This window comes from Protomyctophum bolini (assembly GCF_963924005.1).
Source record: "Protomyctophum bolini genome assembly, chromosome: 2".
In the NCBI taxonomy this organism is placed as follows: Eukaryota; Metazoa; Chordata; class Actinopteri; order Myctophiformes; family Myctophidae; genus Protomyctophum; species Protomyctophum bolini.
The window spans coordinates 39,944,771-39,962,555 of record NC_137863.1 but is presented as its reverse complement, the minus strand read 5'-3'; the positions used below and the strand labels follow the sequence as shown (position 1 = coordinate 39,962,555).

The 17,785-nt window shown below is 41.4% G+C and overlaps 1 protein-coding gene across 3 annotated transcripts; it reads left to right on the top strand.

Annotated features, from left to right (window-relative positions):
• Positions 1-457: 457 nt before the first annotated feature.
• Positions 458-5,250, top strand: elf3 (E74-like factor 3 (ets domain transcription factor, epithelial-specific)). Of its 3 annotated transcripts, none has more exons than XM_080775984.1 (9): positions 458-603; positions 841-1,005; positions 1,884-2,120; positions 2,279-2,416; positions 2,525-2,638; positions 2,752-2,841; positions 3,032-3,151; positions 3,536-3,731; positions 4,007-5,250. In XM_080775984.1, the coding sequence occupies exons 2-9, from the start codon at positions 849-851 to the stop codon at positions 4,116-4,118; spliced, it is 1,164 nt and encodes a 387-aa protein (XP_080632110.1). In that variant the 5' UTR covers positions 458-603; positions 841-848; the 3' UTR covers positions 4,119-5,250. The 3 variants fall into 3 exon arrangements, with proteins under 3 accessions (XP_080632110.1, XP_080632109.1, XP_080632108.1); XM_080775983.1 differs by having other exon boundaries at positions 1,887-2,120; positions 2,522-2,638; positions 4,007-5,249; XM_080775982.1 differs by having other exon boundaries at positions 2,522-2,638; positions 4,007-5,248.
• The last annotated feature ends 12,535 nt before the right edge of the window (positions 5,251-17,785 follow it).

Sequence of the window (17,785 nt, the reverse complement as noted above, 5' to 3'; positions counted from 1 at the left end):
GCAAAAAAAAAGTGATGGAGAAATGGAGAGACTACGGAGCAAAAGACTTAAGAGACAAAAGAGAAGAGGGATTAGGCTGTGTGTGTGTGTGTGTGTGTGTGTGTGTGTGTGTGTGTGTGTGTGTGTGTGTGTGTGTGTGTGTGTGTGTGTGTGTGTGTGTGTGTGTGTGTGTGTGTGTGTGTGTGTGTGTGTGTGTGTGTGTGTGTGTGTGTGTGTGTGTGTGTGTGTGTGTGTGTGCGTGTGTGCGTGTGAGAAGGGGTTAACACCGTTGTAGCGCATAATAGAGGGAAGGCTTGTTTTGTTCTACATAGATTCTCGGCAAAGGGGAAGGCGTGTCCACAGCTCCGGTGGAAAGCCCCATCTCACCTAAGCCACCCCCCCCACCCCCACCCCCCCGCCGCTCCACCTTTGACTATAAGACATCCAGGCAGGTAAAAGTAGCAACAGGTGCATCTCTGCCTCTTGACAGTGAGATAAGAGGGAGAGAAGACTGAAGGATTTACTCAGAAGAAACAGTGGAATCACAGAGTAGCGGACTCACACGTTGGATTATCTTGGACCTCTATTATTTGCCGCACAGCCTGCTGCTCATCGACTCATCAGGTACGGCATATCCACGAAATTGCATGAAGTGATACTGACACTGAGACATTATAGGGGAAATAACACGTGTTAGTAATTTACTCGACTTTAAATAAATGATTACCCATTCGAACCTGCTTCTCAATAGAACACAATGCATTGCCCGCATGCTTATAGTTACACCATTATTACTTATTCTTACTCATGCGCCGATGCTTATGCTGACCAATATTACTCTTCTCTCTTCTCTTCGACCAGTTGAATCCATGTCATCTCTGAGCCTGAGCAGCATTCTGACCCACGCCAACCTGACCATGTACCCTCATGGCAGCCTGGAGTCCTCCCTGCAGCATCCTGCTGCTTCCACCTTGCTGCCCAGCATCGACACGCTGCACATGCCCAGCCTGAGCTACAGCGTGATGGGTAAGAAGATACAGAATACTGAGGTGGAAGTGGTGGCTGAGTGGAACAGCACTGCATTGTGTGTTCAGACTGCTCACTGTTTTGCATTTGCATGCTGCTGCTGGTACCTATTTTCTTTTTAATTATAAATGTAAAGCCTCAACCGTAGGTCTACAAATTTCAACGGAACATCTTTTAGAATGTAATACACAGTCAGTATTGTTTCTACGGGGCTTAATTTGTTCAATTACAATTTATTGTAAAAATAATAATAAAATAAATAAGTGTAACCTAAGAATCATGTCCTGTCTAGGGGCCATGTTTCTGCTTTTTGAATTCTGATGGTTTTTTCGAATCATGTTTAGTGACTATCCAGTCTATCCAGCATGTGATAACAATGTGAAACTGATAGCAGTTTCAGTGCCGTCACTGCGGAACGTTGGCTCGCTAATCTCACAGCAAACATGGCGTTTTATTTCTAAACCACAGACAGAAAGGCCATTAGCTGTGCTGAACCTCGCTATGACCTCATTCAGACACTGTTGGCTCAATCATTCACCGCAGGGCCAATGTTTAACTCGACATACCCGCCCGCCAAACAGCCTGCCTTCTCATTGTTAAAAGAGCCCAGGCTTTGTTTGCCTGCATGGTTTTCTTGACCCAAAATAAGTGACAAGCCAGTCTACTTCTCAAGTGGTTTAACAGGTAGAGATCTAGTAAGATATACTTCAAAGACAAGCGTTTTGACCCAGACAAAACACAAACATTTACTACCACTGAAGAATTGACACAAATACTTCACTTCACTTTGCCATGCATGCCTTGAAAAGGTGGTTTGCTTCTTGGTAACCAGAAAAGACAAACAATCCACTTTCACTGACACACTCATTCTCTTCCAGCAGGCCAGTGGTACAAGCAGATCAACCCCCAGAGCTGGTCAGAGAGGAATGTTCTGGACTGGATCAGTGACCACATTGAAAACACCAAGTTTGACGCAAGCACCCTGAGCGTGGCCTACTGTGCCATGGACGGGCCCACTCTGTGCCAAATGAGCTATGACCAGATTCTGGACATCTTTGGAACGCAGCTCGGCTCACACCTCCACCAGAGTCTCCTGGACCTCAAGATAAAATATGGTACATAAAATGTGCTAATCGAGCACTTCTGGTTTTGCATTGCGTTGATATTATTGACTGAAACACCTTGATATACTTTTGACATTTTATGCAAATGCAGGTCTGTTTATTTTATTTCCCGGGAGATGGTGATGAATTAAGCTCTGTTCCTTCTCCAGAGCTTCAGAGTCTCTCAGGGACAGACTTGAACGATGAGGCATGCCAACTCCTGGACAGCTTCTTGGAAAACTTGGACCTTCCTCTCGGTTCTCTCAGTGCGAACTTCCCTCGCCTCAGCACCGTTAAAGTTCACGAAGGTAGGTAGCCATATATACCAGCAGCAGCATTTCACTGAGCCCATGGCTCTTCACGGATGACATCACAACATAGATAGTTAACGTTGATACTGTATCTGTCAACAGTAGACAACATCAAGAGGGAGTTTGAATACGAGACAGCTCTAGATCTATCACATCTGGCCATGCCTCCACTGGATATGGACTATCCCTCTGACAGTGAATACAGCTCGTCCTCCACTGGTGAGTGTTGCTTAGTTTATTATTTGGTGTGCCACAATATATGTCTATCTATCATGTTCCTCTCTATTGTCTTGTCTTGTTTACTTTAAACAAACCTGTATCTCTCTCTCTAGGTGGTGTATTTAGCTTCCACAACCCAAGTTCTCCAGAGTCCAGGAGCAGCAGCGACTCAGACCCTGAGTTCTCCTACCCTCAGATTGCAAGTGAGTATACATACAATCACCAAAACAACATGAAAAGAAGTTGAATGAAAGATGTATAGGTTTAGCTGAGACCTTTTGTCTAGGCATATTGACTCATTCCTTGGCCGGCATTTAGTCCAACTCATTCACGTCGTCAAAGAGTGCTTGTTATGTCTCCAAATGTATAAAATGTGAACTGCTCTGTTGACAGAAGTGAACATCAAGACGGAGAAAGGAGACCTGAGAACAAAGAGACCAAGGGGACGACCTCCTAAACTCGAGAGACACCATGGCAACAACTACTTCAGCCACCCAAAGAAAAGCAAACATGGTAAGCCCACAGTTTAGACTTTAAGTAGAGTTGTTGGACACAGGCCATAGCACTTATTCCTTTTCTTTTTTTTACTTACTTACTTACTTTACACTCACAGTTAAATTAATACTGAAGACCTTATATTGCATGTGCTGTTTCAGTGCGTGTACACTTTGCATTCATTTTGCATGTCTTTGTTTTTATCAAAGTCACACGTCACTCTCATGCCACATGCAGACTCTCACTCTTTCGCACGCACGCACGCACGCACGCACACACACACACACACACACACACACACACACACACACACACACACACACACACACACACCCACGTACGCATAAAAACAAAACAAAACCACAACAGTTTTTGCTAACGCTGTCCCTGTGCTCTCTGCAGTACCCCGTGGAACCCACCTGTGGGAGTTCATCCGCGACATCCTGATCCACCCAGAGAGGAACCAGGGGCTGATGAAGTGGGAGGACAGGCGCGAGGGGGTCTTCAAGTTCCTCAAGTCCGAGGCCGTGGCTCAGATGTGGGGCCAAAAAAAGAAAAACAGCAGCATGACGTATGAGAAACTCAGCCGTGCCATGAGGTGAGTTAGCCTATACTGTACATGTAAGGCTATAGCTAACAGCTGCTTTAGCCTATTATACAGTATTAAAGGATTATGAAACTACAGTAGGTATAGCCTGCAAGAGTTTTTTTTGTCCATTTTTTTATTGACACCAGTTAATTAATTAATTCTTTCATGAAATTGACCAAAAGCAACAACAATGTATTTCAATAAATGTACTCATTATTATGATCAACTTCAGCTTGAAACTCAATAAAGTATAGGTCTATAACCCAAACTACCTTTCTCCAAAGGTACTACTACAAGAGGGAGATTCTGGACAGGGTGGATGGCAGGCGACTGGTCTACAAGTTTGGGAAGAACTCCAGTGGTTGGAAGACAGATGAGATCGGCATGGCCATGTGAGCTGTCGAGCACGGAACAGGGGACTTGTCCGTTGTACAGTATAGCTTCTAGGATGACAGCATGCACTGTACCTACCCCTCATGTTAAAGACACTTACTTCCCACGTAAAGGGGAGGTGTTGCAGAAAATGTAAGCCAGAGTTATTGGCTCCAGTAGGTTTTATGAACCAACCTTAATATTGTCCAGTGTTTTATTTTTGTATTTTTTATTATTTTAACATCGATTCTCAGTACGAGCCTCTCAGTATGAGCTACAGTGTGCGTGGTAACTGAGTCACTGCATGGGGATATTGCTTTGAAGTGTTATCACAGCCAACTCGCGACTAACAAAGTAAAGAGTTGTATCAATGTATTCGATTTTGGCGATACAACAATCTCGGAGATGATCCCAACAATTTTATTCTGAAAGCATTTAGATTATGACTTTTTCCTGTCCATCTTTCACCTTTGGTATGTGGGGCATTAATGATTGTATTACAGCACTGCATACATTTTATGTTGTTATCGACGAATGTATTATTTTATTGTCATATTATTATTATTTTTATATTTATAGACAGGTGAAAACTGTCCACATAGCCCCCAAAAGTAACACTTAATTATTGTTGTTCTACACGTCATCTGCGATTGAGGTATCGTTATCTTTGTAGCAGCAGAAGGAAGGGAAAGAATGAAGGCAATGTACAGTATAATATACTGTACATATTATGTTAAGACTTTTATAACATTGTATTGAAGTACACTGCATTGTTATGGTATTTCTTTCTAATATGGAATGTGAAAAGTTCCATTTCAATTCAGAAGGGCTTAGGCCTATGTCACAGATCTTACATAATACTGTATCTGTTTTATTTTTATGAATCAGTAAGAAATCATGTGCACCTGTTCTGTATGACGTGGGTCTCCTATCATCTATGACCTATCACCTAATATCATGTCTGAGAAGTAAATCTCACAATGTATCGTTTGGGATAGCCTATCCCTATTTATGTATGACATATTGTTCTCTTTGTAAAGTCTTTTTTTAAATAAATACATTTTGACAGTGTATAATTGTATGTGGATAATTTCAAATGCCTATGTATGAGCATTCAAAATCCTTCTCAGCTAAAAGGGTCGTTTTTGTTCACATAATGGTTCCACAGACTAATCCATCATTGTCAAAACAAAATCCTTTGTAATGGCTAAAAAAGACAAATATTGCGCTGCATTAAAGTAGATCACTTCACATTGTTTTGAGACAGATATCTCAATTATTAATTTCATTGTGTTAGACCTGCAGAAGATGTACGCGTGTCTGATTTGAAAAATACATTTGAGATACAGACTACGTGTTTGTTTTGTGTAGTATAATATCTTCATTTTAACATTACTATTTTATTTAGTAAAATAATTTCTAATTTCTAATCTTCCAATGAAAGTGTACAGTAATTTATATTCTTCGTTGTTCTAGCCATAAATCTAATGGCACCAAGAGTTAACAGTATAGTAACTGCAAGGGTCTGGATGTAAATTCCAATATATTGTGGAGTGTCACTGCATGTGGGCTCGTCCTGACATACAGGTTCATCCTCCCAGAGGTAAGTGGAGCTCTCTATCTGACATTCTGAGTCTCGGCAGGTTGATTAAGGGGCGGTTCATTCCCCCGTAGGCCCGCACATACTGATGGGTGACACTTAGCCAGAGGTAAAACTGACTGAGGCCAGGCTGCTTGGTCAGAGGCTCACTCTCCTGGGGGAGAGTGAGACACACACACACACACACACACACACACACACACACACACACACACACCAATGTTCTCAGCAATATATTCGTTGTTACTGAATATATTCTAATTAGCGTTGTCTCTCATTCTGTAGTCAACCTCTGGAGACTCATAAGGAGTAAAAGGACTGTGTTGTAAAATGCCCCATTGGGGGGGGGAGATTTAAGTTAGTTTGCATTACTCCCCCATTTCCCTTTAATAAATAACACTTGCTTTTCAAAATTCAAGCCTCTCTGCCTCTTGGCAAGTGTGACACGTTGCTCTACAAAAACTTTGTATTTTGAAGAATGTTGCCGCAATTTGTGTGTACCTTCTCAAAAGCGTTTTTGCTGTGTCAATCATTCTCCACTTATTCCATGAATTCATTAAATAATCTATACTCAGAGTTACATTCCATGCATGCAACAAAAGATAGGCTGGCAATATTCAACATGACATCTCAGAGGGTTAGGTTTTGGACCAGCGTTCATCTTCATCAGAACGTATGCATGCGAAATGATAGTTAACTTGTGTGTGTGTGAGTGTGTGTGAGAGAGAGAGAGACTGCTGAAGTTCATAGAACTGTTCCCAACCAATAGAGCGTACACATAGTATAGGCATGGTGTCCACACAAAGGAAATTGACTGTCTCTGGGTTTACTGCTTGCTTGCTATTTGACAATGAATGGAGCAGCTTTGCAAAATGTGTTGCAAAATGCCAATGAACCGTTACATGAAGATCACTGATATGTACTGTAGGTGTTAAAACCAGATGAATTGGTGTGTTCATGACAAGGCCTCAAAGTCCTTTTTTCATAAACATGCCCAAAATGTACTAATGCTTTGTCTTAGTAGCCTAGTGCATAGATCTTTAATTACCATGCCTTGCCAGCAATGTTACAAACCACTGGTCCAATCAGTGTCTGTTTGGACCAGTGGTCGGACCAATGTTTTGACATTTGATACTTTTTTGAAATATTTGACATTTTATAACTTCACAGCACAGGTCACAGTGTCAATATGACGTCCTCAACATGACGTCTCAGATCCACATGGAAGCCATGTTATTAGACCGGCTGTTTAATTTCTGGGCAATTGTCTTACTTCTTTCATACTTGTAACTGAAGAAAGACTGGTTGATCATTTGTCCATTCATTTAATTCTGTAGCCTATATTGCCATATCTGCTAAAACCAATATCAAGTCAGGGAGCTATGTAAATGATTACTGTATGAAAACAATCTTGATTGATTGTTACTTAATAATAATACAACTTTATTTGTATAGCACCTTTCATGACATGAAATGCAGCTCAAAGTGCTTTACAAAGCAATGGAGAAAGAAAGAAAAGAAAAGCAAGGCATAAACATAAAAAAAATAATAGCAGTAATGCAATACAGTCAGGACATGAATAACAAAACATTTTAAGATCAATTAAAAGCAAGAGTGTAGAAGTGGGTCTTGAGCTGTGCTTTAAAAATGTCTACAGAGACTGCCTGTCGAAGGTATAGTGGGAGTTTGTTCCACGCCGTCGGCCCGTAGAAGCAGAAAGCTGCTTCACCATGTTTTTTAGTTGCCATTTTTTTAGGCAAAGCGAGCAGACCAGCAGAGGAAGACCTTAGGGGGCGGTTTGGGACATATTTAGGCATATGTAGGTAGTAAGGTGCGAGACCATTGAGAGCTTTATAAACAAGTAAAATACATTTTAAATTAATCCTAAATACAACCGGAAGCCAGTGCAGTGAAGCTAAAACTGGAGTAAAATGTTCTCTCATCTTAGTTTTAGTTAAAACTCTGGCTGCCGCATTTTGGTCAGTTGTTTTCTTAGGCAGTCCAGAAAGGCATGGATTAGCGTTTTTGCATCGTCCAATGAAAAATAGGCTCTGATTCGTGCAATATTTGTAAGGTGAAAAAAGTGTGTGTGTGTGTGTGTGTGTGTGTGTGTGTGTGTGTGTGTGTGTGTGTGCGTGTGTGTGTGTGTGTGTGTGTGCACGTGCGTGTGTGTGTGTGTGTGCGTGCGTGCGACGCATGTGTGCGTGTGTGCGCTTGCAAAACATGTTTAGCTTTATATTTGTCTAGGTTCCCAAACTGTGGTGCGTGCACTCCTTGTGGTGCGCGAACGCCTTCTAGGGGGTGCGTGACATGAAAAGGGTAATGGCGGTTTTAGGCTGTTATTTAGCAGCACGAACGGCAAAATCTGGTAAAACACTGTTGTAAGGAGATGTATAGAGCAGCTGCTGGAGTATACAGGAGCTGCAGTCTCTCAGTGCGGTGACAATCTGTGGTTATTTATTTGCCATAATCATATTAAAAATGTATAATTTTCAGCCAAATACAACGAGACTTAGCGCTGGGGGGTGTGTCAGCTAGGTCAGGAGGTAACAGGGGGTGCACGGCCAATAAAGTTTGGGGACCGCTGGTCTAGGCTATATGCAGGCCTATACGTTACAGTAGTGATCAAATATTGTTATTCAGCAGTGTGATCTCTGGGACAACGCTCCACACATTCCAGACTCTTCTGCCTTCTGTCTCCAAAACTATGGAATGAACTCCCCATTGCAATTAGAACTGCAGAGTGCAGACTCACTTCTAATCTTCCACCGTAGTCTGAAGTGAAAACTCACTTAGACTCCATTTTAGCCTGTAGCACTTGCAGTAGCACTTTCCCTAGCCTCGACAACCTTGCAGACGTATATGCAAAGGCGGTATGTAATTTAGATGGCATGTTATGTATAGACAGATGCCAGGTCACTATTGATCTGGCCTCCTATGGTGTTTATAGTTTAAATGTATGGATATGGACTGTTAGACGTATCACAGATGTTCTTGGTTTACTTATGATCCTAGATTACTATTTATTTCTATGCATTTCATTGTGTTCTTGTTCTTGCTTACTTACAGTCGCTCTGGTTTAAGAGTATCTGCTAAATGCCTAAATTGTAAATATCTCATTCCAAGATTGGAGACTTGGAGGATTATTAAGTTAGGCCATAATGCCATCATTGTTGTTTTTACCGGCAACAGGACCATTGTTTGGTAACACATCGAAGTTCAAATCTGGCATTCATCCTGTTTACTCTGGCAGACAGGGCTAGCTGGCATCAGCTTGGTAACCAACAGGTCAAGCCAGTTATAGGAGAGTCAGAAGATGATTAAATCTTTGTAAACCACCCCGGTCGCATAATTCACATTATTTTGATTTCAAGAGAGCTGTAGAGAGATTATAGGAAGTGGGCTGACTGAAAGGACATGCAAGGCTTGCTCGATACTTTGATTTAGGCATTCATCTTTCACACACACACACACACACACACACACACACACACACACACACACACACACACACACACACACACACACACACACACACACACACACACACACATTATGATTTCAGATTAGTTAAAGGTATATTCAGTGATTTCACTTAATTCAAATATAACTTCTTTTTTTGTTTTGTTGTGATAATCCTCTCTACTATAGAGTGTGCTGACCATAAGTTCAGCACACTCCAGTTAACCCTGGGGGGGTCCAGTTAACCCCTGGGGGTCAAAAAACCTTAGGTTTCGTTTTTGGCTAGGTGGCCAAGTCTTCATTCAATCAGGATAGAGAGCGGCCTTCCGCCAATCATGATCGAGTGGGGGCGGCCCTTGGTGTGCGTACTGTTGGCCTGTCGTGCCCCCCCCCCCCCCCTCACTGTAGTGAGTGCATGTGCACATTTTATTACCGGGTTTTTTTCTCCAAATCACCCAAATCACTGAATGCTCTTTTAAATACATGACAGGAGTAGGAGCTAGAACCACAGATATTTGAGACAGAAAACCACAGAGTGAATGAAAGTAATGGTTCAGTGAATTGATGTCTTTAATGCCCTATTATTATTATTATTAAACCAAACCATGGTGAACCTACACTGCATGGTGTAACAATATAAGCCCTCTCTGAGCAGAGTGCACACACGCACACACACACACGCACATGTGCACACACGCGTGCACGCGCACACACACACACACACACACACACACACACACACACACACACACACACACACACACACACACACACACACACACACACACACACACACACACACACACAATGGGGTGACAAAGTCTATTACACACCTTCCCACTAGATCAACATACCTGCTGAACAGGTAGATTTGGCCACATGCCAAAAGTGATTGTAGCACGTAGTTAACTGGAAACCTTATGGTCTTTGCCAGTAAATAGACACAGAGGGGAGGGGCCGGACTTTTCATGAATATGATCTCAGTATTTTCTTTTTGCCTTTGATAACAAGAGGCAGGCATAGGGAGAGAGAGGGCCATCCACTGTGGCCTTCTTGGAGTCACTTATTAAGCTAACCCTTCTGAACTTTCATTTTCTCCATGTGAACAGAGTTCACGCACACAGACAGACAGACGCATGCACACACACACACACACGGACTTACGCACGCACACGCGTACGCATGGACAGACGCACGCAAGCATGCACGCTAATATATCACCATGGTTGGTCATTGAACCAATTCATATACAAATTGCGGCTAGCGAACTACAATAATAATAATAATAATCTACTATAGGCCTACTACTATAAATGTGCAAAGTCTCGGTATGCCTGTTCATGATTTTTGCTGTGGTCAAATAAATGAGCCCCAGTGCACCCGCAAATGGAAGGCAGTATCACCGCCAATCAGAATGGTGTATGATATACAAACTATAGCAAAAAAAATCTTTCTTGTTCTTTTCGTCCACTTATCAACTACAGTCATTTATTGTTTTATTTATTTTGTTTGTTTGTTTGCTTCTCTTCAAACCTCCCTCAAGCCAGGTTTCGCTGGCACATTTTATACTACAACACTATCAAAGTGAATCAGAAATCATAATCATATCATCATACTATCATCATCATCATACTATAATTCAGTCAATGTCTGTGTGTTTGTCTGTCACTGTGACAGGCATTGACCATAATAATATGGAGGTCTTAACGAAGCCCTTTTTCCAATTTAACTAATTATAAATTAATAGTGATTTTCATTAGTGAATTAAAAAAGCGAAAACGGGTACTGCGCCCGTCTCACAACGGGTAAGGGCTAGTAATAAATAATATAATAAAATAATAATTATACATAAATGCTGTACTCCTCTTCAGAGACAGAGCAAATATACAACCCCATGTTTGCCTTTAGTCAATTGACGGACAATCGCTGGCATGCCTATAGTTAGTTGTGTTGCGTCATGTGTCACTAGCTTATCTCCATAATTTTCCCACATGTGACGTATAGCCAGACAATGATAGCGGTTTCTCAAGAAGATCATTATGCTGCACCCTTCCATGTTACGCTTGATTATCCAGGCCACGGTTATCAGACTGCCGGGAAAGTCATCATAACTGATCTGATGTTTGAACCCTGTAACCTCAATGGTCACAGCCATCTTCATGGAGTACACTATAGAGGACTATAAAATGACTATAAACGTGTTGCAAGTATTGTGCACCAGAAATAGCAGATCTACAAGCTGACAATGCATTGCGGGCAGAGCGATTTTCGATATCCGAAACCGCAGCATGAAACTAAATGACCCTTATTAAGGTAGTGTGAATCAGCTATTGATTGATTTAAACACAAACCAGCTGTGACAATTACCCCAGCTAACATGTTTTCAATAAAATAGAATAAGTATACCAACAAAGGGCAGCAAATTATTGCAATAATAAGACTCAAAGCTCTGATAGCAGCGCGCCTCTACATGGTTTGAAGTGACCAACCGACCAACATTACCACCAGCGGGCTCACTGGTTTTGATAACAAACAAGACGGGCGGCAGACTGAACGATTAACCCACATTGATATCAGCTCCCTCCTCTAGTCTAGTGAAGCTATAAACAGTACCATAAAATAGCCATAGTGACATCGCCCTCTCTTTGTTGAGAACAAGCGGTCCGTTGTTTCAAAGAGTACATAAGCTCGGTTGAACGATTGCGCTCTAGACTTTTGGTTTTCTGATGAAGAGTGGACTTTATTTAACTAGTCAGTTATGTAAATTAAGTAGGCCTACCCCCTTGCTCTTTTGCTAATCTATAGACACCCATATGTGGGTTGTGGACACATTTTTACATGCCCCTTTATTTTTTGACATTTTTTCAAAAAACATTCCCAAAAAAAGCAAACTTTTTTCATGAATTAAATTGAATCTCGCCCAATTTAAAGTAGTGCACCTTGACAACTTGGTGTTATCTTACGGTTTAAAAACGGAATCTAAAAATACAATGCACATCCCATCTCTTAACAGGACTAGTGAACATTGCCCTTATCTGACCATTTATTTGTTTACTGTACAGGTGTATTTACTCTGGTCATGACGGCATGTGTTACACCCTACTGTATATGCTGCAATTCCGGATGTCTGTCATTGGCTTTTCTCACGTGTAGTTTGACGTTTATTTTTATTTTCCTGAGTTACTTCAAACAGCATAGGCTGCTACACCGTAAAGTCCTCACTGCTGATGTAACTCTGAGATGTGTAATTGTCCTCCATGAAGAGTCCATGCAGGTCAAAACCGCAGTGGTGGATAAAATTCTCAACACCAGACGGGGAAATTGAATTATTTTAATGAATGGGTACCCGGCGGGAACCCAAGCATGTTCGGTCCGGTACCTGCTTGGACCCGAGGTTTGGGACCCACCCCTATCCTCAGTACAGAGTCCTGAGTACAAAGTATAGATACTCCTGGTCAAATATTACAAAGTGAAAGTTGCTCTGTCAAATTTGTACTTGAGTTGAAGTATTTAGTGCATGCTTTTAAAAAGTATTCAAAAGTAAACATTACAAAGTACATTTTCTTTTTAGCATCAATACATCGCTTTATTGACATTTATAACCTCATTTATAACCCCCCCACCCCCCTGCAAAAAACAAAACAAAAACCCTATATTTCCATAAATCTTCAAAGATAATAGGCCTGAAAATAGCAGATAAGCTCACAATGTGTCCCGCGCACGATGCATCGCAGTGCAACACATTGTTACAGTAGCTTGTAAATAGGGCTCAAGTGATTCATTCATAATGTACTTTTTCCCCTTCATAGAAATGTTGTACAAAAAAGTATCCCAAAATACTAATTCTGAAGTAAAGTAGGCTACTCATATAGTTTACTCTTACACTTAAAAAAGGTTGGAGAGCTGTGTATGGTTGGTATCGCTGTAAATTACGATGATAGAATCAGGCGATGGCCATTTTATCCGCCTTAGGTGTTTCAAATCCTTGCCCCAGAATGTCTGCTTGAATTTTAGCCAGCGTTTTTTGTCATTCAAGTGCCGTCCGTAACCTCTAGAGATCACCTCATAAATGGATCAATGGCAAAGCGCTAACTTGGATCCAACAGTCATAAAGTATGGATTGGGCGACATGGTTCCTGGAAAATGCCATAAAGCAGCAACATGCCGCAATAAAATGGCCCCTGAGGCACTGTTAAAAGTCATGGCCGAGGTGTGGCGGCTGTTATCTTCACGTGATAATTACCCCGCCATTGAGCGTCTTACTGGAAATGACGCAGATCAACACAAAAAGGGAGGGAGAGGTGGCCACATACTGTACAGTAGAAGCACAACTGAGATAGGACAGCATGAAGATCATTCTTTTAAGTCTGTATTTGACAGTGATTCTCCACCTTTTTTATTTCAAGAACCCCCAGTTTAATAGGCATTAGGCAAAAAAAAACCCCAATTTGATATGATTTTTTTTTAAATCTCTGGCACTTCAATCTGCATTGCAAATCCCCAGTGTTAATTTCATTTATTACGGACCCAGAAGTCCCCAGCTAAATTATTGCGTGTTAGGACCCAGAAAAGGAACCTTTTGGTTCCTAACTAGAAATAATTTAGCTGGAGAACCCCTGGAAAACCCTCATACAGAACTGTAGATCCAGTATCCTCAATACTCCTCCCCACTAGGAGTATGGTGGTGTCTTGCCCCCATGCATGCCAACAAAGAAATTGAGTAAAAAAAGTTTTGCTTTAAGAAATATTCAAACATTATTGTCAAGATTTTTCAAAACATAGCAGATCTACAAGTTCATAGCACTGCACAAGTGACACGCTATGAACTTGGATATATTATCAATATTATTTTTTTTGAATAGCAGATATAATATGGTTAAAAGGATTGTGACACATGTGCCTTCCCGGTTATACTGTTATATATAAATACTGTTCCAACAAAACAGACATGTACCAATCTTGTCCAAAGACCGATTTATGATGAACCCATTATAACCGGGAAGGCATCAAGTGTCACAATCCTTTTAACCTGCAGTGCTATGAACTAGTATTTTTAGAAAAATCTTGAATATTTATATTTCTTAAAGCAAAACCTTTTAACTAAACTTTGCTTCTGGGGGTCCCTGGAACATCACATTTTGAGATGGGTTGCGGCCAATTGCATCATTTTGGGGGTCCTTGACATGAAAACGTTTTCGCACCACTCATAGGCCTAGAAAAATGTTAGGATTTAGATTTTAGACATTGGTTAAAGTGCACATTACTGAAGGCTTAGTCATCAACTGCAGGTGTTGCGTAGGCCTGGAGTGTGTGTGCATGTGCTTTGTTTTTCTGTGTATGAATGAACACAGTAAACACAATGGAAACAGTTGCATCATTCTGGCAAGAACTGAAATACTCACCGGAAAGCATTTGTCAGTTAGTGACAATAGCAGCATCATCAGTGGATTGACAAAAGCTAACGACTTCAAGTCAGTCAGACAGTGTGATGGCATAATGGATGTAAAGACAAACTCTTCAAAGAGACGGGTTCGCAAAAGGGACACCTTTAGGCAATCCTTGAGGCCTGATGATGGTGAAAGAAGGACAATCGAAGGCCGTCATGTGTGGTGATAAGAATACAATATATTGTTTTTAACTTTTTACACTCACACGTGCACGCACACACAGTCAACGTCATTCACAGACCTCCTAAGACCTGTATTCAACCCTCAGCAACAGGTGGAAGGGCCCTCATTTACTATCACTTAAGACAAACTGTGTTACAAAGTGATTTTACCGAATCAATCATCAGTCATAACTTTTTACAGTCAAATATAGTATGGTTTAAAATCTATTCTAAAACTGATTGAAGGGTATTGCCATACAAGTGGGCACCAACATTAAATGCAGCCAATTAAAATGTATCTGGACTAAAGTGCCACACACAATGCGCACTATAACTATAAAGATATAATGATATCGTTCGCCATTTTATAGTTGGTGTGAACTCTTTGACTTCACACTTTACTTGATTTTTAAAACTATATTTTTATAGTGTTCAGTGTGAATGGCTCTTAACTCTAGTTCTAAGACTAACGCTTATAATTTAATATTTGACATGAAGTTTTGACATTCTGAGTGGACTTAAGACCCAATTTAGTATGTGACATTCACTGTATCATCAACCTACAGTAGTGCTGGGCAATATGAACAAATGTAATAGATAGAGATAGACCCGAAACCCCGATGACCTTGGGATACATCACTGAGGATACGTCCCAGATGCATCCATGCTTTAAATCTGTACGGCGACCTTGAGTGCCCTGAAAGGCGCCTTATAAATAAAATGTATTATTATTATAGAGTAGTTATTCTATTTATAGTGACTCATAGGAATAGACTATGTGACAACCAGGTATAGTCTGGTGACCACCGGAGAGACGGGTGACAGCCGGAATGTAGACGGCACCCGGGTGAGCAGTATGGGTTAGCGCCCCAGCCGGTGTCCTCCGTGAGGAGGAAGCCCAACAACCCTCTGTGAGGCCTTTAGGAGGGCCATGCAAGCAGCAAGCGGAGCCGCAGCACCAGTGCCCTGCGGAACCATTGCCCACCACTCCTGAATGAACTGTCTGGTGCTGGAACTCTGGTCCTGGGCCTGGTGAGAGCAGGAGGGGACCTAGTGAGACGTAGGAGGGGCCCGGACAGGAGACAACCCACAGAGCCTAGTCCTTCCATGCGCCAGAAGTGTACCTACCAGCCCTGGCAGAGTAGTTCTGGAGTAGTTCCAACGGATTGTGTGGCCCTGGTTTTGCCCTAGTGGGACTGATTGAGGGTAGCTACTTGGACTTAAGTCGGGACTTGATCACCCTGGCTGGGTCGCCTGAGTGAGGGGTATGATATTGAGAGACCCGAAACCCAGATGACCTTGGGATACATCACTGAGGATACGTGCAGGTGCATCCATGTATTTTTAGTTACATTTTATATCATACATTTGATCAAATACTTAGATTTATAACTTTTCCCAAATTTCAAAAATAGCAAGCTCACATCATGTTTCACTACAACACATTGTGAGCTTATAGATCAGCTATTTTCAAAGTTTTTAAAGTATAAAATAAGTGATTAAAACCAGGAAAAGACAACACATATGCGGATATTGTGATATCCGAAATATCATATTACGGTATCGATATTGCCAAGACCTCACCTTCAATACAGTGCAGTGGAAATGATGTATCGTGTAGTGTATTTTTAAAGTAACTCTGGTAATTCTTTATTTGCCTTCTAGTTTGTATTTGTTTGTTTTTTATTGTAGTTTTCTATGCATAATTGTGTTGTTAATAATTACAGGTGAAAGACGAAAGACTGGAATAACATGCAACCTGAAATGGCTTTGCATCAATATGACAAATCTATCAAGAATTCAATGTTTGAATTGTGATTTAAAATGCTGTAGGCTGAACGCTACAAGTCCTGTATAACTACAATAGAGAATGTAACGCAGATACATTCTTTCCCAAACTCTTGCACACTGGGACACCATATGATGTTTTGTTGTTGTCGTTAAGTATCGTTAACACCTATGAAGGAAGTAGGGAAGGGGCGCGGAGGTATAGGAATAGTTATTTCCAAAATGGCATATAGCATCTATTTTGTGATATCATTATAATTATAGGCCAAGCCATAAGTAGCTCATGACATCGCACTTATAGTCTTAGTGAAACTTAACTCAGACCAAGCCAAAACACACACCGACCTGTTCCATTCCTGGCATTAGGCCAAAAGAAAGACATTCAAACATAAGGTCGTTTCACTGTGCAAGGTGAGGTTGAGCACAAAGGACATCACAGCTGCTAGCAATCACAAGCCTACATTCTATGTAGCCTACACAGGACAAACAAACACGCATGGACGCGTGCGCACACACACACACACACACACACACACACACACACACACACACACACACACACACACACACACACACACACACACAAATTCTATCAAGAACTGACATACTCACCGTAAAGCATTTTGTCTGATCAGTGATTGACATGGCATGCAGCGTCATAACAAAAGCTAATGACTTCACGTCAGGCATGCAGTGAGGACATAATGGATGTAAAGACAGACTCTATAGAGAGACAGGCTTGCAAAACGGTCACCTTTAGGCAGTCCCTGAAGCCTGATGGATGGTGAAAGCAAGGCAGAAGACCATCATGTGTGCTGATAAGAATATTGTTTACACACACACACACACACACACACACACACACACACACACACACACACACACACAGAGCTGGTTTGTGAGCTAGAAGGGGTCTGATGAGGAGTACATGGAGTACGCCAGCTGATGTCCTGGGCTCACTTGACACAGTTTGAAAACATGTACATCGATATTACACATTTTGATGGTTTGACTATTATCTAACATGTTGTAAATAGTACCACTGTATTCCTTATCCTTGAAAATGTATGATTAGTCACCAGAATCAAGATCCTAGGACCTAGGTGGTCTAGAACTGTAGCTATTGTAAAATAACGCCCGGGACAAATCTGCGATGGCCCTATAGCAAAAGAAATGTCCTTATGGCATGCTCTAACCGTGTGCCGGATTTATTTCATACATTTATCGTAAAGT

Excerpts from the sequence above, each read along its gene's own strand:
- elf3 (XM_080775982.1), top strand. The coding sequence starts at position 849 with ATGTCATCTCTGAGCCTGAGCAGCATTCTGACCCACGCCAACCTGACC. Across the intron at positions 2,417-2,521 it reads CACCGTTAAAGTTCACGAAG|TAGACAACATCAAGAGGGAG; the intron begins GTAGGTAGCCAT and ends ATCTGTCAACAG. Across the intron at positions 2,639-2,751 it reads ATACAGCTCGTCCTCCACTG|GTGGTGTATTTAGCTTCCAC; the intron begins GTGAGTGTTGCT and ends CTCTCTCTCTAG.